This window comes from Aegilops tauschii, chromosome 2 (assembly GCF_002575655.3).
Source record: "Aegilops tauschii subsp. strangulata cultivar AL8/78 chromosome 2, Aet v6.0, whole genome shotgun sequence".
NCBI lineage: Eukaryota > Viridiplantae > Streptophyta > Magnoliopsida > Poales > Poaceae > Aegilops > Aegilops tauschii.
In genome coordinates this window covers 213,683,401-213,708,756 of record NC_053036.3, presented here as the reverse complement: position 1 = coordinate 213,708,756, position 25,356 = coordinate 213,683,401, and the positions used below count along the sequence as shown (strand labels likewise).

General features: G+C 48.4%; 1 protein-coding gene across 1 annotated transcript; it reads left to right on the top strand.

The window, feature by feature from the left end:
- Nucleotides 1–12,859: 12,859 nt before the first annotated feature.
- On the top strand, nt 12,860–18,290 carry LOC109758540 (uncharacterized). Its single transcript, XM_045232921.1, has 4 exons — nt 12,860–13,166; nt 14,522–17,066; nt 17,155–17,242; nt 17,326–18,290. The coding sequence occupies exon 2, from the start codon at nt 15,474–15,476 to the stop codon at nt 16,773–16,775; it is 1,302 nt and encodes a 433-aa protein (XP_045088856.1). The 5' UTR covers nt 12,860–13,166; nt 14,522–15,473; the 3' UTR covers nt 16,776–17,066; nt 17,155–17,242; nt 17,326–18,290.
- The last annotated feature ends 7,066 nt before the right edge of the window (nt 18,291–25,356 follow it).

Sequence of the window (25,356 nt, the reverse complement as noted above, 5' to 3'; positions counted from 1 at the left end):
TCCATACCAAATCTTACTTGTTATTTCAAAGCAAACATCGGTTGCTAAGTACCCTTTGCGCGGTTTGCGGCTTCAGATCTGCCATCCCACTGCCATGGTCAACACTATACTCATCATGCTTACGGTTTCCCCATTTTATGATGACCACGATCAGCCGACGTGGTTCATGTCGTAATAGCACTGCTGCACCCATTGAGCTAAACAAGCTTAGTTGTACAAATTCAAATCTGATATTATGCTGATATTAGTAAAACTGAGAGATGTTTAATTGGTCAGCTAAATGTTCCTACTTTAGTTTCGAAATGCATGTGAGCCACATATGGAGAGATCGGAAGGAATAGTATTTCTCTGTGCACTCTGGTTCATCATGGGTGGGCAACCGACATTGTATAGAAAGACTTGTAATATCTTCAATCTGCTTGCTCTTCTGCTCTTCTTTAAGATGATCCTCTTCTCTTCTTTAATAAGTATGTTCCTTGTTGGGAAGAGTAGCAAAGACATTTGCGGTCGACTGCTCAGCTCGAGTTGTTCTCCCTTAGTATATTTTGAATCTGTCAAGTCGGGTCGACTTGTTCTTCTTTACTATATGTTGAAGCTGTCATCTACGAAGTATCATCACTTCTGGAGCTCTCATATTTTGAGTAGTAGGCCACATTATATTAATGCACACACCAAATTACAGCATGCATGGCATCTCTCAGAAGAATTGCAGAGATAGCACAAAGGGGTTTACAGGGAGGCAGTATTGGATTAGAATCACTTCTGCATTACAAAGATAATCTCACTTGTTTTTATGTTTTCATGCATGTCAGGTATTGAACATTATCAAAATGAATATGAGAATGGGCGCACGAGAGGAATATTGCAGAACAATCCACTGGCTAACAAACTTGGCAAGGTGGAGGATGGCCTATGTTATTCACCCATCAAGGTGTTTGCTCTAACTTGGCAAGGTTGTATTGTTCGCACATATTTTGCATCTGACCTCTTGCATTACTTCTACTTTGTTACACCATCTGCTTAGTTTAAGCATCATATATGAGTATATGCCATACCTATCCATTTTATGTACCTATTCCATGTGTCATCATAGTATGTTTTTCCAGTCAAATGTTGTTCTTTCGTAATAGATGTCCAAAAGGAAGAAGGTGAGTGCAGATCCTCAAGGAGTACAAACTAGGTATTTGGAAAAGGTCGTGATACATGTTAAATCAGATAGATCAGCAGCCATAGAAAACACAGGCTCAACTATACCACACTTTACCCCTACACCACTGGCCAAACCCCTATTAGAAATGCTGAGAGCCCAACATCAGGTACTGTCTATGATATCAATTCAAAATTTGAACTCCCAAATTTATGCATGTGCCTTACCTTCTCTATTGTATGAAAACTACTTTCAGATGAATCTCCTTGCTCAAAGGATCATAGGATCTCACAACAATACTGGGCACTGCATTGCTCTTGTCAGTACCTCTTGCCCTTTGTCAGCATACTTACACTCATTGTTGTTTGATTATGTAGCATCACTTTAAATGTTCGCTTCTTTATCCTCCCTTAATTTGCTTAAAATTATAAGATCCATATTTACTCTTAGATAAATGTAGAATTAACACAATGGTTATGAAGTTTTGGATTGCTCATGTAAGTACCTGTTGCCATGTACTCCCTCTGTATCGAATTAATTGTTGATCAATTGGATGTATTTAGAACTTAATAGTGCTAGATACATCCATTAGAGCGACAAGTAATAACGGACGGTGGTGGTATTACTGTACTTGTACCGCAAGATAGTTGATTGTCTAGCATTACTCTGCATCTTATCTGCCCTGCCCTCCACTTTCTCCAAATTATCATATCTACATTTACTCTTACCAAAATGTTGAATAAAGCCAATGCCACTTCACACGTTGATGTCTGCATTCCTCTTGTCAGTACCTTTTGCCTTGTAACGCTGTACTTAATTAATTACTATTTGATTATGTATCATCAGTCTGCACCTGAGCTTCATTATCCTCTATTTCTTCCAATATTATTTGATCTATATTTACTCTTTGCAAAATGTAGAATAATGGCAATGATTATAAAGAAGTTTCTTTGGGGAATTTATTGAATTAACCTTCCATCAACATGGAGAAGGGCTTTGTCCAGCCCGTGTTAACGTGTAATGTAAGTTCATCCTTATCAAGCCTTCAAACTTTGTTCTAGTATAGATTTGGATAGGCATCATTTCCTCCACTGTTGTTTACTTTGCTGTTTACATCTGATTGGATGTTTGCAACAACTACCAGTTTTAAATTGTAGTTGCAAATCATGTTCCTTATGTAGAACAGATCCATTTATTTGCTTATATAATTGTGAAACCTGTTACGTGTCTCCTTGTTTCTCTTTCAGAGTCGTATCTCTTATGCCAGGCAGAACTTTAGGGAAGGTAGTGAGCCAAACCATCTTGAAGAGAGCGAGATGACCCCCAAGGTCATGTCTTGATGAAGATAGTGAGTTGAAGCTACTCACCAGCAGCTGTGAGACAACCTCTGTGCAGTCGCTGCCACAATCAGTTTGACTTCTTCAGTCTCAACTTAAAGCGGAAAGGCTTGCTTCAGCTCAGCTCCAACTTGAAGTCAAAGATGCAATGAAGATCTCAAATGACTGCCTTGTGCACTATGGTGCTATAAAGCTAGGGATGGAGCACCTAAGGTTGACGCAACTGAGGTCTCATCAGCTTGTTCGGCTGCTTGCGGAGCCCATCCTGGCCAGGCCTAGTGCCTTCTGAAGTGCTCTCAGTTTTTTATATTCTTTTGTCGGCGCATTTATATGCACTGGTGGCGACCTTTGATGCCCAGTGTATGTAATCCGCGGTCAGGTTGTGCTTTATTATCACTGGTAGCGAACTTTGATTCCCAATGGATGTAATATGTCGTAATTTCATTATTGTATAGTCTAGGTTTATTTTTGGTCGGTATGATGTAATTTAGGCCGGAAGGTTCAGTGGATCTCAGTGTTGTCGGTCTTCAAGCTGGCCCGTTACTCATATGGGCAAAAACATGGGCCCATAATCATCTTGGGCCATTAGCAGGTCTAAACCTATAGTAGTTTCCCGCCTTTAACAGGCCGAGTAAAGTTCTGGCCAGCTGGGCCAGAGAGTACCATGGGCTTTTAACAGGCTAAAACCTAGATTGGTCTAGCGTTGAGCCGAAACTGCCTAAGGCCCATGTTTGGCCCAAATAGGACGAGTAGTTAACAGGCCAAAATATATCTTGGGCATGTTTGGCCCAATAAAATTATGGGCTTTAAGCAGGCCGGTATCCACGCGGGCCACAGGCCCAAAAGTGTCACGGGCCATTATCAGATGGGCTGTAAGCAGGTCGGATTCAACGCGGGCTGTAATTAGGCCAAACTATTACACGGGCCATTAACAGGCCGATAGGCCAGTTGGGCTGAAATTTATCCACGAAGACTACGGGCCGTTAAGAGGCCTAAAGTTACTTTGCACAAGAAATAGCCCAGTTTCTACATGGGTCGTTAAATGGCCTAAAGTTAAACCGAGCCGACAACGTCCCAGATACACTACGGGCCGCTAACAGGCCGAAACTATTATCGGGTCGAACTGGTAAACGGGCATTTAATAGGGTGAAATACAAACCTGGCTTAGATTGGGCCCAAAAGAACAGTGACCTGTTAACGGGCCTGATCCGATATGGGCCATAATTTGGCCCAAAACACGGCAGGCTGTGAACAGGCCTGATCTGATATGGGCCTCAATTTGACCCAAAACATGGCAGGTTGTTAACGGGCCAACCCACTAGTGTCTGAAAAAACATGGTGGGCCTTTAGCTGGGCCGGCCTTTTTACCTAAAGTGGGCCACTATTGGGCTGTGCCATGTGTCGACATATCATAGGCGTCTTCCGTCCATTATAGGGATGACATCTGTCCCAATGATTAGCTGACACATGCATTATCCGATGAATGAAACACGTGGAAAATCCCCATTGGTCGGGGCTGTTAACAGGTTATCGGATCCATACCGGAACCCGATAGCTAAAGGGCGCCCCGTTACGGTGGATGCCACGTGTCGGTCACCCTTGACGAAAGCACTTCTATGACGCGCGATTTATCGTCATGGAAGTGGAGACTTCCGTGGTTGTCGGAGTAAATGACCACGGGTAGCCTCATCTGCTCCCCATGGCGCTTCAAGACATCGGGGCCGGCTGCACCCCTCAAGCCTCGAAGACGAAGAGCCGCCTTCTCAGGGCTGGCTGGTCCAAGCGGACGGCTGCTAGAGGGCGGTAGTTCCCAGAAGACAGCCATGAGGTGGGCCGACTCCTAGCAGGCAGCCTCAAGAGAGGTCGGCTCCTAGCAGGCGGCCCCCCTCCGCTCCCTTGAAGTTTGCACCACATTATAACGACGAGATGGGGCATGGCCATAGTGCAGCCTGCCACCCCCGAATCCAGGGCAGCGCGTGGCCACAGTGCAGCGTACTGGGCGGACATCCCTCGCCCGGCGCAACACTGTAGCCACGCAGCCCATGACATCACCCATGGCACAGGAGGCCATGCTCCCACTACGGACTGTCGGTACGGCCCATAGGCGGCTGGCCCTACCTGTCCGTGAGAGACCGACTCCTGGCCAGTCGGCACGGGGAAGGCCGACTCCCAACCAGGTGCCCCCCTCCCTCGGAGTCCGTGCGCCATTAATCTGAAGAGACAGGGAGTGGCTACAGTCATCGCCCGCCAGGCGGCGGGACTGTAGCCACACCTTCCCCGACAAAGCACACATCATCAGTGGCACTGCCACAGTACTAAGCAGCCGGCAGGACCCGCCAGCGGCAAGCGCGGCCTGTCGGCCAATTACGAGACAGCCGGCGGGACCCACCAGGTGGCGGGCCCCAGCGGCCGGCGGAGAAGCCGGCGACTATAGACACTGACAGCCGGGTCCTACACCCGGCCAGATTACCGTTGTACCCCTGGGGTACGCCTATATAAAACCCCCAGGGCACCCATGCAAAGGGTTCAGCCTCATAGAGATTACACACACACAAAGAGAGAGTGAAGCTAGGGCTAGCCTTGTTCTTCTTCCTCCTCTAGAGAGACAGCTCAAGGAGCAAGCTTGTAGCCACCCTTGTTGAGATAGTGATTATGCGGAGACCCTGCAGAGCAAGACTAGGGGTGTTATCTCCTAGGAGAGCCCCGAACCTGGGTAAAGTTCGTCGGCGTACGTGTCTACGCCCCATCCTGTTTCCTGGCACCGGCGATGTCTTACTATCCCCTACCATGATAAGCCATCCTTTGGCATATGTCGCACGACACCCCCGACATTTGGCGCCCACCGTGGGGCTAGTTGCACCGTCGTCTAGAGATCTGTTCTGGACGGGAACCCTCTTCCTCCCCAGCGAGCGCAGCCAGCCTGGCACGCCCGGTGGGGTTTGCACTGATGTGTGGCATGGTGCGGAGGTCGCATGCGCGGTGAGCTGCCTCGCTGACCTCATCGGTGAGATCCGCCTCTCTGATGAGCCCGTGCCCGACGCAGGAGCAGCCAGCTCTGAGAGCTGCCTCGTCGACCTCCTTGGCAAGCTCGACACCGCCAACGAGCCGGCCTCTGACCTGGAGTCGATCAGCTCCATCGATCCGATGCTTGTCGACTCCGACACGCGTCCCTTGACGCCTTCCCCACCAAGGTGGTGGTCATCGACGACCCTCTCCCTCACGTCGACAGCGGCGACAGCACCATCATGGAGGTGCTCGTCATCAGTCACGACAGAGCCTCTGGTGGGCCTGCCCAAGACCCACTGTAGGCAGCCCTGCGAGACATGTTTGCGCCCATCGCAGAAGACGCCAATGCTGAGACGCTAGAAGCCTGCCGCGTCTCGCTCATCGAAAGCGCCAAGAAGTTGGCCACCATGAGACGCCTCTCCGAGGCTTACCAGCGCGAGATCGACCGCGCTGTTGGCGGCATGCCGGCTGCTGGCGGGCCCAGCCGCATAGGCACGATCCGACAGTGCGGCACTGCCGTTGCCAGCATGTTCGGGGTTGACCGCCCTGCCTATGCCATGCCCATGGAGAACATACGAGCTGCCGAGGCGGCAGCAGACGAGCTGGACCACCTCGAGGGCGACGAGCGTCGCTACATGACGGAGCGCGTTTAGTAGCTCATTGACGTGGCTGCCGCACAGCAAGAAGCCGGCTGCCGCGTAGAAGAACCCGGCCAGCGGGTCGAGAACCCGCCCCCTCGCCAAGAGCAAGGCGCGACCTCCCGGACGATGACTGGCGGCGTCCACGACAGACGAGACCGGGAGCCGGCTGCTAGCCGCAGCCGCACACGCCTCACCATCGAGCACGACCAAGAGGGCTGCCCACAAGCAGTGGAACGACAGGACGACTATCCGCCTCCTCCTCCTCCCCGCAAGGAGAGGTGCACTTCCCCGCCGCCTATTGAGCACCCGACTCTCGGCAACCGGCTGGGTCGCCGAGAAGGAGTGGGAGAGAATGATGCCCGCCACCGGATCGACCGCCTCGTTCGGTCCCTGGCGTTAGAAGAAAAAGACGCGATGGGCCCCCCTTGTTTCTGCCCCCGCATTCGCGACGAGCCCTTCCCCAAAGGGTTCTCGCTCCCACGAGACACGCCCAAGTACAACGGCTCCGTGAAGCCAGAAGATTGGCTGGTCGACTACTCCACGGCCGTCAACATAGCAAACGGCAACAAACGCGTCACCGTGAACTATGTTCCGCTCATGCTCCAGGGCACGGCTCGGACATGGCTAAATAGCCTGAAGCCCCACAGCGTCAACAGCTGGGTAAATTTCACCGAAGTGTTCATCCGCAACTTCACCAGCACTTACAAGCGGCCGCCCAAGCCCCGCCAGCTCTCGCTGTGCGTTCAGGGCCCGGAAGAGTCCACCCATGACTACCTGATGCGGTGGGCAGAACTACGCAACTCCTGTGAAGGGGTGCATGAGGTCCAAGCGATCGACTACTTCACCGCCGGGTGCCGAGAGGGCACCTTACCCAAGCACCGACTCCTGTGCGACGAGTCGGCCACCCTCGACGAGCTGCTGATCATAGTAGATAAATACACCACAGCCGACTCCTCCATGAAGTCGGAGCTCCGAGTGGACGCTTCTGGGAAGGTGCTCCCTCCAGCTCCTCAAACGACGGCTGGAGATAACAATCGGCGCCAACAGCCGAACGACAACAAGCGCAAGGCCCCTCAGCCGGCTTCCACCAGCCGGCAGGTGGCAACAGTTGAAGACTAGCAGCCTGAAGGACAACCCGGGCCCAAGCGTCAGAAGGGCGGCAAGCCAGCTTGGTTGCCTGCTTTCTCCTTTGAGCAGACCCTCGATGCTCCCTGCAAGTTCCACAGCGGCGTGAAGCCGTCCAACCACACGACCCGGAAATGCCACTGGCTCGTCCGCATTGCCAAGGGAGAAGGATTGCCTCCTCCGCCTACTGGCCCACCGGCTCCGCCTCCCCAGCAGCCGGCAGCCCGCCCAGCAGTCGGCGCGATCCAAGATGACTTCCCTAAAGAACATGGTGCTTACATCGTCTTCACCAGTGTGGCCAATGGCAGACACAGCTAACGTCAGCAGCACCGTGAGGTGAACGCCGTTGGTACGGTAGCCCCAGAGTTCATGCACTGGTCTGAGAAGCCTATCAGCTGGAGCCGAGCTGACCACCCGGAAGTGATGCCTGCTCTGGCTTCCTATGCCCTGGTGTTGGATGCTACCCTTGCAACGGAGAGGCGGGCTGCTCGTTTCTCCCGGATCTTGATAGATGGAGGTAGCAGCATCAACAGCCTTTACCGTGACACCATGGAGAAGTTGTGCATCAAGCAGCTCCGGCCCAGTCGAACTGTCTTTCATGGCATTGTGCCCGGCCTTTCCTGCTCACCAGTCGGCAAGATCAAGATAGACGTCCTCTTCGGAGACAAGGATCACTTCCGCCGTGAAGCAATTTGGTTTGATGTGGTTGACCTGGAGAGTCCTTACCATGTGCCCCTAGGCCGGCCCATTCTAGCCAAGTTCATGGCGGTGCCTCATTATGCCTACCTCAAGATGAAGATGCCAGGAACCAAGGGCATTATCATGATCAATGGAGACTATGAGAAGTCGTCCGCCTGTGCTGCAGCCAGCAGCCGGCTGGCCGAGTCCCTTGTGATTGCCGCCGAGAAGAAGCTCCTGGACCGGGTGGTGGCCATGGCCAGCAAGCAGCCGGACCTGTCACCAGAGCCCAAAGAGTCGGAGACCCAGGGCTCCTTCCAGCCGGCCAAAGTAACAAAGAAGATCCCCTTGGACCCTGAGCACCCGGAGAGGCATGCTATCGTAGGTACCAACCTCTATAGCAAATAGGAAAGCGAGCTCGTCGATTTCCTCCGTGAGAATCACGACATCTTTGGATGGTCTCCAAAGACATGCCGGGTGTTCCGACGGATTTCGCCGAGCACAAGCTACTTGTCAGAGAAGATGCAAAACCAGTCAAACAGCCCCTCCGCCTACTCTCAGAAGAGAAGAGAAGAATTGTTGGTTAAGAGATAGCCCGGCTTCTAGCAACCGGCTTCATTATGGAAGTATTTTTTCCAGAGTGGACCGCCAACCCAGTCCTTGTACTGAAGAAGAACAACAAGTGGCGTATGTGCATTGATTACACCAGTCTCAACAAAGCATGCCCCAAGGATCGGTTTGCATTGCCTCGGATTGACCAAGTGATAGACTCCACAGCCGGATGCAAGCTGTTGAGTTTCTTGGATGCCTACTCAGGGTACCACCAGATCAAGTTGAACCCGGTAGACCGCCTGAAGACCGCCTTCATCACACCATTCGGAGCCTTCTGCTATATGACCATGACATTCGGCTTGAGAAATGCCGGTGCCACGTTTCAGCGTTGCATGCAGAAGTGCCTCCTCAAGCAACTCGGTAGAAATGCCCACGTCTATGTAGACGATATTATGGTGAAGACGGAGAAGCGTGGTACCCTTTTGGAAGATCTCAAGGAAACTTTTGATAATTTGCGTCGGTTGCAAATCAAGCTCAACCCAGAGAAGTGTGTTTTCGGAGTACCAGCCGGCCAGCTCCTTGACTTCCTGGTCTGAGAACGCGGCATTGAGTGCAACCCTATGAAGATCAAGGCCATTGAAAGGATGGAGAGACCCACCCGACTGAGAGACGTCCAGAAATTCACCGGCTATTTGGCATCCATCTGCCGTTTCATCAGTCGGCTGGGTGAGAAGGCTCTTCCCCTATACTAGTTCATGAAGAAGACCACTCATTTCGAGTGGAATGACAAGGCAGATGAGGCCTTTCTCCATTTGAAGAAGATGTTGACCATGCCGCCTGTCCTAGCGCCTCCGACTGCTAAAGAACTCATGTACCTCTACATCGCCGCCACTAGCCGGGTGGTCAGCACTGCCATGGTAGTAGAGCGCCCAGAAGACGACAGAGCACAGCCGGTCCAGAGACCTGTGTACTATTTGAGCGAGGTGATGTCAACCTCGAAGCAAAACTACCCTCACTACTAGAAGATGTGCTATGGCATGCACTTTGCCGCCAAGAAGCTGAAGCCATACTTTCAAGAGCACCCGATCAAGGTTGTCTGCAATGCCCCGCTTGCTGAGATCATTAGCAACAGAGATGCATCTGGCCGGGTGGCCAAATGGGCCATCGAGTTGGCCCCCTACACCATCTTCTACCAGCCACGCACCGCCATCAAGTCCCAAGCATTGGCCGACTTCCTCGTTGACTGGGCCGACACCCAGTACCTGCCGCCGGCTCCGGACTCCACTCATTGGCGGATGCACTTTGATGGCTCGAAGATGCGCACCGGCTTGGGAGCCGGCATTGTTCTCACCTCTCCCAAAGGCGACAAGCTCAGATACACATTGCAAATCCACTTTGCTGCCTCCAACAATGTGGCCGAGTATGAAGCGCTAATACACGGCCTCCGGCTGGCCAAAGAGATCGGCATCCGCCGGATCCTGTGCTATGGCGACTCCGACTTTGTGATCCAACAGTCGTCTTGTGACTGGGACGCCAAGGATGCAAATATGGCGAGCTACCGTTTCCTCGTTCAGCAACTCAGCAGATATTTTGAAGGGTGCGAGTTCCTTTACGTGCCACGGAATGAAAACGAGCCAGTTGATGCCTTGGCACGGATCGGCTCCACCCGTCAAGCAATACCAATCGGCGTCTCTCTTCAGTGTCTCCGCAAGCCGTGAATCAATCCTTCTCCAGAATCTGAGTCCATCTTCGTGCCGGCTCCTCCCGAAGCAGTCGGATCCGACTCGGGGGCTGCAGTAGCCGGCCTGGGGACTTCGGCAGGCAGCACGAGGACTGCAGCGGTCGCACCCGGCCCGGGGACTCCACAACCCGCCCCGAGGGCTGCAGCAGTCGGCCCGAGGACTTCACTAAGCGGCTCGGGGACTGCAGCAGTCGCACCCGGCCCGGGGGCTGCAGCAGTCGGCCCAGGGACTTCAACGATGCAGCAAGCAGCAACCAACTCCAACCCGCCGCTGCCCAACCCAACCACCCTAGTCCAAGTGTCTGTGATAGCAGTATATGAAGTCGAAGCACCATCATGGGCGTAGCCCATCCTCAAATTCTTGGTAAACAGAGAGCTGCCGGCTGATGAGATCTCGGCTCGGCAAGTGCAGCGCCGAGTAGGAGCCTACACGATAGTAAATAGAGAGCTTGTTAGACGCAGCGTGACTGGGGTCTTCCAGCGCAGCGTAGAAACAGAGAAGGGCCAAGCAATCCTCAAAGATATCCACCAAGGCGAGTGTGGCCACCACGCGGCCTCCAGATCCCTTGTCGCCAAAGCTTTCCCCCATGGTTTCTTCTGGCCGACTACTTTGGAGGATGCCAAGGATCTGGTCAAGCATTACAAGGGGTGCCAGAAATTCAGCTCCAAGCAACATCTGCCGGCTTCTGCACTCAAGACCATCCCCCTCACTTGGCCCATTGCCGTGTGGGGGCTGGACATGGTGGGACCATTCAAGACAGCATGCGGCGGCATGACCCATCTGCTTGTCGCCGTGGACAAGTTCACCAAGTGGATTGAAGCGAAGCCAATCAAGAAACTGAATGCTCCAACTGCTGTGAACTTCATTGCAGATATCACCGTCCGGTACGGTGTACCACATAGCATCATCACCGACAATGGCACAAATTTTTCCAACGGAGCCTTGGTGCGTTTCTGTGCGACGCAGGGCATCCGACTGGACTTAGCGTCCGTTGCCCATCCGCAGTCAAACGGCCAAGTCGAGCGAGCAAACGGCCTCATCCTCTCCGGCATCAAGCCCCGACTGGTCGAGCCACTGGAGCGGTCGGTCGGCTGCTAGATCGACGAGCTGCCGGTCGTCCTCTGGAGCCTCTGCACCACTCCGAACAAGTCAACCGGCTTCACTCCATTCTTCCTCGTGTACGGCGCCGAGGCCGTCATCCCAACTGACATTGAGTTTGACTCACCTCGCGTCACCATGTACATGGAGGCGGAGGCAAAGGAAGCACGAGAAGACGGCGTCGATCTGCTGGAATAGGGCCGGCTGTTAGCACTCATCCGGTCTGCCATCTACCAGCAGAGCCTGCGCCGCTACCACAGTCGGAAGGTCAAGCCAAGATCCTTCCAAGAAGGAGACCTTGTGCTCCGGCTGATCCAGCGAACTGCCGGCCAGCACAAGCTCTCGGCCCCTTGGGAAGGCCCCTTTGTCATCAGCAAATCTATGGGCAATGACTCTTACTACCTCACCGACACACAGAAGCCCAGAGCATGCAAGAGAGACGACTCGGGCAAGGAATCGGAGCGTCCATGGAATTCAAATCTCCTTCGAAGATTTTACAGTTGATGCAGTATGTACCATGCTACCTTTTGTAATAAGCACTAAGACATCGGGTCCCTCGAGGAGCACTCGGGGGCTACTCTTTTTATCTATATGATAAGTTCCATGCCTATGAATGTGTTATATGGTTATTTTGCCTGGCACTGGGTTCGAACAGTCGGCCCGGGGGCTTGCCGCCTTGTACTATGTCGGTGCTACCTGCAGTCCGACAAGTAGTGTGCCGGCACCTAAGCCCTCTCATGCCACAAGCTGCACCTCGCAGAGCGACTGTCCGGCTGGCAAGAGTTAAAGGCATGAAAGCGTGCCCACACGAAAAATGGCTATGGACTAAAGCATTCACATAGGCCAAGCCGGCTCCTCGCCTCACCAACCAGCTTCTTACTTAACTTGCTACGTTCTAAAAACGGCCAAAGTACTTGCCTTCCCAAAATGGCCAAGTACTTGACCCAGCCACAAACCGCAGAGCGGCTGTCTGGCTGGCAAGGTGGCAGCCAAGGGAAGGTGGCAAAGGAAAAAGCCAAAAGAACAGAAAGCAAGGCAAGATAGAAATCGGCAGAGATAATTTACATAGCACAAGGCCCTCGGCCATCATTCAACAGAGTTTGAATACACCCCCATCAAGTGGAACTGCGCAAATTTAACAAGTTTGTTCGAGCAACTACAAAAGCAGGAAAAGTTAAAACTGGCTGGCTAGGCCACACTACAAGAAACCTGCTTATCTGTGACGGTTCTCGGGTGTATGACGGCCCTAAATTTGCCGTCACAGAAACCGTCACCGGTCAGTGAGCCGTGGATGGGTCTGCGGTGGGCATCCCCTCTATGATGGCCCGATAGAAACTGCCACGCAAATCATCAGGGATTGAACAATTGGGCCTGATCGGGCTTAGTTTTGATTTTATTAATGTAAATCAGACCGTCATGGATTACCACTTACGCTGATGTGGCATGCATCGCCTTGTTTTGCCCACATGTCAGTTGGATAATACGACAGGATTAAAAAACAGTTCATGTATATTCCTCAGTTAGCCTGAGACCAGAAGAACGAAAAGAAAACCACCCGTCCATCCCCTCGACCGTCGTGCCGCCAGCGCCGCCGCCGACTGCCCCCTCGGCCGTCGGTGCCGCCAACGCCGCCGCCGACTGCCCGGGCGAGGGTCCTTAGATCCGGCGAGTTGGGAGTGTGGGCGCCATCTTCCAGATCCTGTCCAAGTCGCCGCCAGCGCTGACGAGCCAACCGCCAACCGCTGCCCACCATTGTCTCGTGCGTAGGAGTCAGCCACCGGCCGCCGCTTCTGCAACACTCGCTCCTCGTTGTGCCCCGCGTCAACATCGGCCCAGTTAGGTACATCTCAGATTAAAATCTGAATTTGATCTGTTTCTGAACGCTTGAGCGTACAGAGAGAAATAAGATGGTTTTCTCCTTGGTATTGTTATTCCATTGTACTAGTTGAATTTATTGATCCGAATGTCTTTTTGGGTACTGCAAATTCGGGTGGTGCCGTTCAAAAACAAATTCTTCTTGCTGATTCCAGTGGTATTGATAGACTGAAGAATAGGAAAAGTACTTTGCAATCACCATGTTCTCAGTTTCTCACAGATCACCAATGTTGTGTGTTAGTACAGACTAGCCAATTCATATTAAAGTTTATAGGTTTGAACTAATCTACATGTAAGATGGAGCGATTGTGTCGTAGCTTATAATAATACTACCAGTCAGTTAGTAGTATCTACATGTAAGATGGAGAGATTGTGAAGTTTCAGAAATACACCTACCGGAGTATGCTTCAGAAATACACCTACAGTTCGTTCTATTTTTTTAACCATATTCATTCCATTAACAAAAAAGCTCAGCAACATTGTTGGCTACCAATTCATGCACAAATTTAGGGGCACCATCCGGCCATATGGCTGGGGATGAGAGACCTGACACTGCACCATACATCGCAAGAGCATCTGCAACTTTATTACATACCCTCGGGCAATATGAAATGCGAAAGAAAATAAATTTAAACAAGCAAAATATTTAATCTCCTTGAAGAGGATCCCATTTATTACCAACTAAATATTAACCTTCAGTACATCATATCCTAGAGGAATCCATCTGTCCTGTAGCAGCGTAGTAGTATCCTTCTTTTCCTCAACCAACATAATATCCTGTACTGCACTCTTGACTCGCTTGATTACAGTTGTGGTATTTCTCGGCAGCTCGCCTGCATTCCTTTTATTTCTCGTGTCCCACCACACCCAAAGCATTGTGATGCACTTAATTTTCTTTTTGTCAGGTAGCACTAGAATTTTGGTAACTAGCTCCTTCGGCCCCTGCTCATCCAGAAGCTGAATTCTTATTTGCTCCAATTGCATCTCCCTCCATAGTGGCTTGACATTTTGCATCAGTCCATGTTCTTCGAGCTCGTGTCTACTGGAGTATGTGCTTTTATATAACATTATGCAAGTGATGCACCTGGTACTAGACTCATAAACATGTCAATTTTACTATACGTTTGTGTTGTGATTTTGTACATTATGTAAAAGTAAGTGAACTTGCTTTTCCTCCTCTGTGAAAGTTGTTTTTGTAGGTCATGTATCTTAGTGTGAATTGATGTTTTGCAGAGCATGTTTCCTGGGAACTGCTAGTAAACATGTTTCCTCATTGATTATTTACCTTTGACTAAGTTGGTCTTTTTTTCTGTAATGCAGATGGATAGATCTTGGATTCGTGGCACACTGTTCTCTTGAGAGTACATCAATGGTGTCAAAGAGTTTATGAACTTAATTCAAGCAAAATTCAGTGAGGATGAAGAAATACTATGCCCATGTAGAGAATGCCTTAATCGCAAATGTTGGCATCAACTGTTGTTAACAAGCACATATTGACGCATGGCATGGAAAGTACATATACTCGTTGGATATATCATGGAGAAGACTTCAATGCAGATGTTATTGAACATCTTGCTAATGTGCATGACTCTGAGGATGGTAACAATGGTGCTGACCGATCTGAAGAGATGTTTGGCGACCTACGCACAGTAGTAGAACAAGGTAAGAAGGAAACTGAAAATGAAAACGGTAACAATGATGCAAATCCTTCTGAGACCGAGTCCTTTTTGAATAACGTGAGGAAAGAGGCAAAGCGGCACCTTTACAATGGTTGTACCAAGTTTTCAAGGTTCTCATTTGTGGTAAGGCTTCTTCATTTGAAGTCATGCCATACGATCACAAATAGTGCATTTACTGACATTTTGAAGCTACTGGCTGAAGCATTCCCTCAACCCAATACACTCCGAAAATCTTATGACGAAACAAAGAATCTTCTAAAGGAATTGGGCCTTGGGTATGAGTCTATACATGTGTGCATCAATAATTGTGTTTTGTTCAGAAAGCAATAGGCCAAGCATGACAACTGCCAAGTTTGTGGCATGTCAAGGTGGAAAGACCCTGCTAGAAAGAAGATACCACAGAAAGTTTTGAGGCATTTTCCATTGGTGCCTAGGCTGAAGAGGATGTTTCTCTCCAAAAAAGCATCAGAAGAAGCACAATGGCACAACCTAAAGAGGCAACCCAGTGAGAAGGAAATGAGCCACCCAGCTGACGGTGATGTGTGGCAAGATTTTGATAAAAATATCCAAAATTTGCAGATGATGCCAGAAACATGAGGCTTGGAATCGCCACCGATGGGTTCAATCCTTTTGGAAACTTTAACACAAACTATAGTATGTGGCCTGTATTTGTTGTGCCATACAACCTTCCACCTTGGGCATGCATGGATCAGTCAAATTTCATGATGGCTCTGTTAATTCCAGGTCCTAAATCACCTGGCAAGCACTTTGATGTCTTCCTACAACCACTTGTAGAAGATTTACTTGAGCTTTGGAAGGGTGTGCGTACATATGATGCTCGTGAAGGAAAAATGTTTGATCTTCATGTTGCAGTTCTATGGTGCATTCACGATTACCCAGCTCTGAGCACTCTTTCAGGGCGTACCACAAGAGGCTATGCTGCATGTATTCATTGTGACAAACACCCTCTTTCCTACGGCCTAAGGCACAAAATTGGGTATATTGGGCATTATCGTTTCCTTCCAAAGGGACATCATTTGCGAAGAAACAATGAATTTGTTGGTCTTCATGAACGCAATGATGAGCCAGGTAAATTCTCAAAGGAAGAGCTGCAAGCAGAATTGGAGAAGGTTAGACCTGGGCGACAAGAAGAAAGCAGGAAAAGAAAGCGTTCTGACTTGGGCAGCAAGAAGGCTCATGTGCCAATTTGGAGTCGGAGGGTTTGTTTGTGGGATTTGGATTATTGGGATAAATTGAAGCTGAGACATAATCTTAATGTCATGCATATCGAGAAAAACATCTATGAAAACCTCATTGGGACAATTCTGAACATGGAGGGGAAGACGAAGGACACACTTAATGCTAGGCTTGATCTCCAAGATTTGAATATTAAAGAGGAGTTGCATTTGAGGAAGGATGGAAACTCATATGAGATGCCTCGGGCCCGGTATACCTTGTCTAAAGAACAAGTAGTTGCATTTTGTCAATTTTTACGAGAGTTAAAGTTTCCAGATGGGTTTGCTTCCAACATATCCAGATGTACAAGTGTTGATGGAACCAAGGTCCAAGGCCTAAAAACACATGATTGTCACATTCTTTTGCAAAGAATCTTACCTGCTGGCATGAGAGGATTTCTGGATAGTGATATATATGAAGCAATAGCTGAGTTGGGCAAGTTTTTCAGGGAACTGTGCAACAAAACTCTTAACAGGGATGTGTTGGCTGAAATGAAGAAAGAAATCCCTGTAATTTTGTGCAAGCTTGAGAAAATTTTCCCTCCTGCTTTCTTTGATGTGATGGTGCACCTTGCCGTAATTTACCTGAAGAGGCATTACTCCGAGGTCCCGTACAATATGGGTGGATGTACCCAGTTGAAAGGAGGTTGTATACTTTAAAGCGGTATGTGAGGAATAGGGCAAGACCAGAAGGTTCAATTGCTGAGACATATATTGCCGATGAATGCCTGACATTTTGCTCCAAGTACATGGATGATTTCGAAACCATATTTTATAAGAAACCGAGAAATGTAGGTTATTCAGATGAAGAATCCTATGGTGTTGACGTTTTTGGGCATGGAGTAAATTTACTTCAGGATATGAATATCAATATGTATATGAGAAAAAAGAATCTGATCAAATGGTGTGGTATGTATTGAACAATTGTGGTCAAGCTCAGAAATATATCGAGTATGTTCCCACTTCTGAACTTGCGTATGTTACATTTTTGTGGTACACATGTATTCTATTGACTAATATGTTTTATCTTATTTCACAGAATGCTCAGAGATGAGTTAAAAAGAAAACAGGTGCCAAACATTGATAAAGAGCTTCAGAAAGAATTCCAGACATGGTTCAAGAACTATGTTAGTTTTCATTCACATCTAGTTATAATATTTGGTTGTTTGACTTCACAACAGTTTCTAATGTATGAATTTGTGTGTTGTAGATCATGAGGCTGCAGGATGAACATAGCGAAGAAATAGATGAAGATATCTTTTCCTTGGCATGTGAACCTGATCAGAGAGTCAGAAAATACTCAGCATGCATAGTGAATGGTATTAGATATAGCACTGTTGACCGTGATAGCAACAAGAGAACACAGAACAGTGGAGTCATGGCCGAAGGTGAACATGGCAGTAAGGTCATAGATTTTTATGGAACCTTGAAAGAGATCATCCAGTTGGACTATAACTCCAATGATAACTCGGACGGCAGGTCAGTTATTTTGTTTAAATGTGACTGTTTAAACTTGATGGAAAGAAGAAGGAGCTAAAAAATGACCGGTTTTTCAAAAGCATCAATGTTGAAAGTTTATGGTACAAGGATGATTCTCTCATTCTAGCTACTCAGGCAAGAAAGATCTTTTATTTGCCAGACACAAAGTATGGGAAAATTTGGCAAGTTGTGCAAACATTTGACCATAGGCATCTCTTTAATATTAGTGAAACTGAGGGTGCACCTTTTGCTGGTCCTGCATATCAAGAGGAGGAGTGTTGTGATGAGGAGGGTACGAGAACGTCGGTTTCTGAACATACATCTGAGAAGCCTTTGCATAGAGACAATGAGCAAGGCATTATTTTTGAAGCTGATGTAATTGCACGCTTGATGAAAGAAAACAACACAGAAGTGTATGAAGGTGGCAATGAAGATGAAGATGATACAGGTATGGAGTATTGCAGCGAAGACGAAGAAGGTGGCATGATGGATGTTGACAGCGATGATGAGTAGATGATTTACATTGATTTTGCGTCAGATTTTGTGCACTTCCGTTTTTATTGAAAGATGTTGTGTCACTTTTGTTTTACTGAAAGATGTTGTGTCACTTTGGAAAGCCTGTATGATGTGGATGTTGTTATCTAAATGTTTCTGTTGGGAGATGATTGTTAGCTGCTGCACACTTGAATTTTCTGTGTATATTTGAATCCCTTATGTGGTTTCTTCAGTGCATACAGTATGTGAATATCTGAATGTGTGTTGTGCATATCTGAATGTGTGTTGTGCATATCTGAATGTGTGTTGTGCTGAACTACAGCAACGCACCAAGTCAGACAGCTCGTTTGGTTAGGCACGCGAGCAGCCGAGAGCAACACATAAGTCAGATAGCTCGTCTAGTTAGGCGCGCGAGCAGCCGAGAGCAACGCACCAAGTCAGATAGCTCGTCTGGTTAGGTGCGCGTGGCATCCCTTTTTTTATTTCATTTTTTATCTTTTCTTTTCTTATTTTTGTTTTCTAATTTTTTTGAATTAATTCGAGATTGACAAATTTTAAAAAGTTGCGACTTTTCAAAACAATGGTCGAGAAATCATAAAATGTCCACTAATTTTAAAAATGTTCAAAAAATCATAAAATTTTCGTGGTTTCAAAAAATGTCGGTAATTTTACAAAAAAAATGGCAAATTATAAAAAATTTACAATTTGGAAAACAATTGTTGGGAAATAAAACCATGTTCCTAATTTTGAAAAAATGATCATGTATACAAAACATATTCACGAATCTAAAAAAATATCCATGAAATTTTAGAAAGTTCTAAAAAAATCCAACTTTTCTGCGAATTTCATTTTTTTCCCTAATTTAAAAAAACCATCGATTCAAAGAATGTTTGTCAATTCAAAAAACTTTTCGCTGTTTCAAAAGTATTTTATGTCTAGGTTTTGATCATTTTTTGGAAGTCTTTATATGTCTAGACATATAAAGGATGCTGATTGAGTCATACTTATTTGACCAGCGTGTAATTTTTGTATCTACCGTTGCAACGCACGGGCATGTTTGCTAGTAATTTATATATGAAATATCATTAGAAAACTTTGCTCTATCCAACTGTGTCATTTCATGCATATAAAAACAACTCAAAACGGTGAAACAGTAGAAAATACAATAAGGGCTTTTTGCGTTCCTCCTCATCATGCAAGGTGTCGTCACACCAATCCGAAGTGCCAAGGTGTAATCAAGTGATTCTTGTCTTCTTCTCCGATGTGGGCCATAGTATCCGACTATCCAATGTACATGTGTTCTCATGTGCGGTGAGGAAGACGTGGGTTGATCTGTTGCCACTCGGCGGGTGACACAACGACAACCACCTCTCCGCTACAACCTTCGAGTGGTGGGACACCCCAGTATCCTTACCTTTTTTTGCGTTCCTCCTCATCATGCAAGGAGTCGTCACACCAATCTGAAGTGCCAAGGTGTAATCAGGCGATTCTCGTCTTCTTCTTTGATGTGGGCCGTAGTAGCCGACGATCCAAGATTGTACATGTGTCCTCGTGTGCGGTGAGGAAGACGTGGGTTGATCTATTGCCGCTCGGCAGGTGACACAGCGACAACCACCTCTCCATACTACAACCTTCGAGTGGTGGGACACCCCAGTATCCTTACCGCTTTTTTGCGTTCTTCCTCATCATGCAAGGTGTCGTCACACCAATCCGAAGCGCCAAGGCGTAATCAAGTAATTGTCGTCTTCTTCTTTGATGTGGGCCATAGTAGCCGACGATCCAAGATTGTACGTGTGTCCTCGTGTGCGGTGAGGAAGACGTGGGTTGATCTGTTGCCGCTCGGCGGGTGACACAGCGACAACCACCTCTCCATACTACAACCTTCAAGTGTTGGGACACCCCAGTATCCTCACCGCCATATTGTGTTCCTCCTCAGCATGCAAGGTGTCGTCACACCAATCTGAAGTGCCAAGGCATAATCAAGTCGATTCTCATCATCTTTTTAGACATGGGCCATAGGAGTCGACGATCCAAGATTGTACATGTATCCTTTTGTGCGGTGAGGATGTCGGTGTCATGGCGATCAACTTGAGAAGGCGTGTCGGTAACTAACTTCATTGGAGTTGGCTAATAAATAGTGTGTAAACAAATATATGCTTTACCAATTCCATTAACAAATAAAATGCTTGTGCTAAATATCATTTGGCGGCAAGAATACCCACGCACATGTACAATTTTAGCTCCAATGGCGCCAAACCAAAAAGTCCACCATCGTAAATTGACCGAATGACCCATCAAGGTGCCTGACAATTGCACAGAACCATTCTTCCACCAGGTGCCATCCGAAGGGCATGTTAGTAATTTGACACGCAAGAAATACTTAATCCCCACCGCACGTGGCACGCCCGCCCCTACCCTGCAGTTCGCCACATCCCCTCCCCATTCCCCTTCCGTCTCCACCGCCGCTGGCCACCGCTTCACCTTCTCCACCGCCGGCCATTGCTTCACCTCTTCCACCGCCAAGCACGACGGTCCTCCCTCTTCCACCTCCACGGCCGGTCACGACCCCCACTGCTGGCCAAGACCCCCTCCTCCCACCATCCTCCTCCATCGAACCCTAGAACACGCCATCACCTCCTCCACCGCCGAGCAATACTCCCTCTTCTGCATCCACCGCAGGTCACCACCCCACCCGACTATCGGCTAAGACACCCCCTCCCCTCCCCCCTCACCTTCCACCCCACCGAACCCTAGAACATGTAGACGTCGCCAGCACCCTATCGCCGCTTCAAGGACCTCTTCGCCACCACTCTCGCTGTTCCAAGGAACATCTCCACCACCATACTGATGGGGAAGAAAACTGCAGGGAAGAAACTCCGAGGAGGCAAGACAGCAGTAGCAGGTATAGTCTTAACCCCTCCCCATGCCTGCCTATCTTCTGTTTGTGCATATGTGTGCCTAGATTCGAACTCATGTTTTCGTAGGTGTAGTTAAAGACAACACAAATTGCTACTGATTAGTTCATCTTTGACATGGCAAATCTAGTTCCCAAATTAGCTATATGAAAAAATTGATACACAAAAAAAATTATGCTTCCAAGTGTAGATTTGGTTTTCTAAGATCTAGTAAATACTGCAACGGTATAATACTATTATATTTCTTGCCTACAAGCAATTCCGTCACGGAGTGTGCTGGTGGCAAATTATGACGCGCGATACATGACAGATTCTGAATCCGTCACGGAGGACAAGGCCTGACGGTTTTGTGCTTTGTTGTGATGGTTTATATCTGTTACAGATAAGCAGGTTTCTTGTAGTGCGAGAGGAGCAGCAGGCGGGTCCGGCAGGTTGGTGGATTCGGCGGCGCCGGCTGGTGGAGTGGTCGGCTGGCAAGTCTCGGCTTGGTCGCCTTCGGCAGTAGTTGGTGTGCTCACGTGTGGCTCGTTGCTCGAGGCACGGTCGACCTGAGGTTGGCCATCCGCTCCGTCCTCCGGCGCATCATCTTCACCATCCTCACCCTCCTCGTCCTCGCCTTCGTCGTTGGAGGCGATCTCCTCCAGCGAGTCCTCGCCGTCTGTCGGGTTCAGCCCGAACCAGTCGGGCTGCACCTCGGCACCCTCCTCGTCAAGCTCGAGGAGGAAGACACTGGTATGAGTGTACTCGGCAATCGCTGCAGCATGATGATAGAGTGCGGGTGCCACCACCACCAGCTCTTCGGCGGCTTCAGTTCGGAGCGTGGCCAACTGGGCTAGGTTTAGCCCAGGGTACGACGCCTTCATGAACCCAAGGCTCGTCGTGCGCCCGCCCGGGCCACGGAGCCCTTCCACGCCTCGAAACGGCCGACGGCCACCTCTAACCAGTCGGCGGTCGACTGGGGGTGTGCAAAACTGGAGTACCTGGCCAGAGGGCGGAAACCACCTGGGCTCCGACGCGCTGCAGACGGCAGAACGCCCGATGAGACAGCTGGAGACGAGCTTGAATGGCGAAAAGCTGGGAGCTGAGGGTCCGTGGGGTGTTAGGCGCGATTTCTGCAGAAGCCAGCCTTCGCTCGTCGCGGGGAGCCTCGATGGCTTGGCTAGCGGCAACGGCGTGACCAGGAAAATACTCTGCACAAGAAGGAAAAAAGAAGTATGAAGTCGGAAGCCGGCTCCAATGAAAAGTCGGCAGGCAAAAGAAAGGGAAGAACAACTCACCATCGAGCATGTCCTCGATCTCGGTGTAGCCGTCGGCCAAAGCCTTCTCCCTCTTGACCCACTGCTACCTCTTGAGCACTGCGTTGGTTTTCCCTTGAAGAGGAAAGGGTGATGCAGCAAAGTAGCGTAAGTATTTCCCTCATTTTTGGAGAACCAAGGTATCAATCTAGTAGGAGGCCACGCACGAGTCCCTCGCACCTACGCAGACAAATAAAAACCTCGCAACCAACGCAATAAAGGGGTTGTCAATCCCTTCACAGTCACTTACGAAAGTGAGATCTGATAGATATGATATGTAACATCCCAAGTTTTCATTGGAATGTTATACATTAGATCATCATTGCATAGCATATTTTATTGCATTTTGGCAAATCCTCGATAAATCCTAAGCAACTCAAGGACCCTCGGAGAGAGTTGGGGATTTTCCCTGTTTCTCATATTTGATTTTTATCAAATAATAAAACGAGGATTTTTGGTTTTAATTATTTCTCTCCGAAAAATATTTCATATTAAAATAAATGAGAGGAGAAAATATGACTTCTCCAAAATAATTGAAATATTGGAGGAAAAATATTAAAATCAAATATTTGATTTTATTCGGATTTTATTTGCAATTTAACTTGCATTAAAAAAAATTGCACGTTTTCAAAGCTGCATTTTTGGGTCAAAAATATGTTCACCTTGTTCCAATTATTTTAATTAGACGGGGAAAATTTGTTTTTCATTTTTGGATTTTTATTTATTTTTCTGCGATTTTTTTTAGATTCGGCGAATATTAAAAAAAAACCACGCCCGACTGGGCCGAGGCCCAGCCGAGCCAGGCCGGCCCGCCCGCGTCGTCTCCCTCCCCAGCACGACGCCGCCGCCGCCCGAGTCCGCCAGGGACACGCCGCCCGCCGCCGCCTTGCCCCCTCCTCCATGCCAACCCCTCCCCCTCCTTATATACCCCCACCCCGCCTCCTCTCCTCACCCCGCCGCCGCCCCAACCCGCACCCGCCGCCGCCGCTCGCGCCGCCGCCCGCCGCCTCTCGCCGAGCCCCGCCGCCGCCCGAGCCTCGCCCGAGCCCCGCCGCCCCGCCGGAGTTCCGCCGGAGCTGCCGCCGAGGTAGCCGAAGCCACCGCCGCCCGAGTCCGGTTTTTTTTTAAACGATTCGGTTTATTTTTTCTCTAAACCCTAGTTTTCGTTTTTTTTAGATCGGTTTATTTTTTTTGGTTTTATTACCTAGTGAACGTTCACCGACCCGTTCGTTTTAACGAACGTATTCGTCGGATTGTCGCTATTAACGAACGACCATTCGTTTAACTATTCGTCAGTTTTTCTTTTTCGTCGGATTTTTCCGCGATTATTCCAGATCATGATTTTCGATCAGAACTTCGTTTTCGTTTACCTTTTCGCTCGTTTATCGGAATCAGGCAATTCAAGCGCCTAGAGTTTCGTCTCGAAATTCTCTTTTCATTTAACCCACTCAAACAAGTTTTTGCTACTGTAAAATTTGACCTAGATCCAGATTAGTAAACAAAGCTTGTTTCTTTCGCCATTTGATTTTCGTTGCTTCGTTCGATTTGATTCTTTTTGCAAACCGGAGTTCTTAAGTTGAACTTTCTGGTTGGATCTTTTATTCGAGTTTTACCTGTGCATTAGATGAGTACTTATTGTTTGCTTGTTTGTTTGCAATAGAGTACCTGGAGTGCGCCGCTTGTTACTTCGAATCTCTAGGTTTCGTGGATCATCAGCAAGGCAAGTAACACTTTTGATCATACTTTTCACTACCCAGTTTTATTGCATTAGATCAATCCTCAAACATTGCATGGTTAGGATCTAATTAAATTGTGGGTATTGGGAAGTAGTTGAGGTAGTACCTATTACCTGTTTTATTATCAAACCCTTGGGAGTTACTTGTACGTTGCTTATATTGCTATGCTATGCTTGTAGACGTGGATTGGGTTTGAGAGATATTCATGACAGATGTGAGATTGTTAATTAATGGTTTACTTAAGGTGGCAACTAAAACTCACATCTGGGTGGATTGAGGCACCTGGAGAACCCAGTGCTGCCTGTATTTTTGGATATCCCGGAGTACCCGTGTGATTATCCTATGGACCGCCACCCAGGCTCAAAGGGATCATGAGATTATTCTTGCTAGAAACTTCCATGTGCAGCCACAAGCTATTATGGGCTCTAGCATAGTTGATTAAGTTGTGTGAGCTCTGAAGAGGTAGACTAGCAGATGTAGGGGATGTAGGCGGCACAGTCTACCCAGAGTAGAGAGTTAACGCTTCTAAAAGACTGTGTCTCGGTCATCCGTTTCTCAAACATCATGCAGTGCGAGAATCAAGCGGAGGCGATCGAGGCTTGTGGGGAAAAGTGCACAAACCTCTACAGAGTGTGCAAACTAATCATGATTAGCCGTGTCCCCGGTTATGGACAACTTGAGTATCTAGTACCTGGATTATCATGTGAATCTCATCACCATGTTACTTTAATTAATTTTGTTGGGTTAATGATGATACTTAATTGGGATTGAGTTGGAGGTACCTTCTCAATGTTTAACAACCACCGTGATAGTTAAATAAAGTTTATTCCTTTGCAGTAGGGAAAAATTGGCTTTTCGCAAAACTGTAACCATAGAGCTTTCCACCAGCCATACATGCATGTAGTATAGCATTATTATGTTCATTATTCTCTTTGTGTTACATTGCCAGCATATTCCATGTGCTGACCCGTTTTCGGGCTGCAACGTTTCATGTTGCAGACTTTTCAGACGACGCGTAAGGTGCCTTAGGTCGTGGTCTTATACTCAGTGATGCCGTTGGAGTTGATGGACTCACTTATCTTCGAAGCCTTCCGTTGTTATCATTTTTAGATGGCCTTAAGCCATATTTATCATACTTATTCTCTTTTGAGATATTCGTTGTAATAAGTGTGTGATTTCTACTCTGTTATAAATCCTCCATTTGTACTATGTGTGTCAGCATTACTGATCCAGGGATGACACTGGTGCACAGCAGCACAGACTGTTTGAGGTCTGGTCGCTACAAAGGTGGTATCAGAGCACACGCTGACTGTAGGACACG

Excerpts from the sequence above, each read along its gene's own strand:
- LOC109758540 (XM_045232921.1), top strand. The coding sequence starts at position 15,474 with ATGAGGCTTGGAATCGCCACCGATGGGTTCAATCCTTTTGGAAACTTT.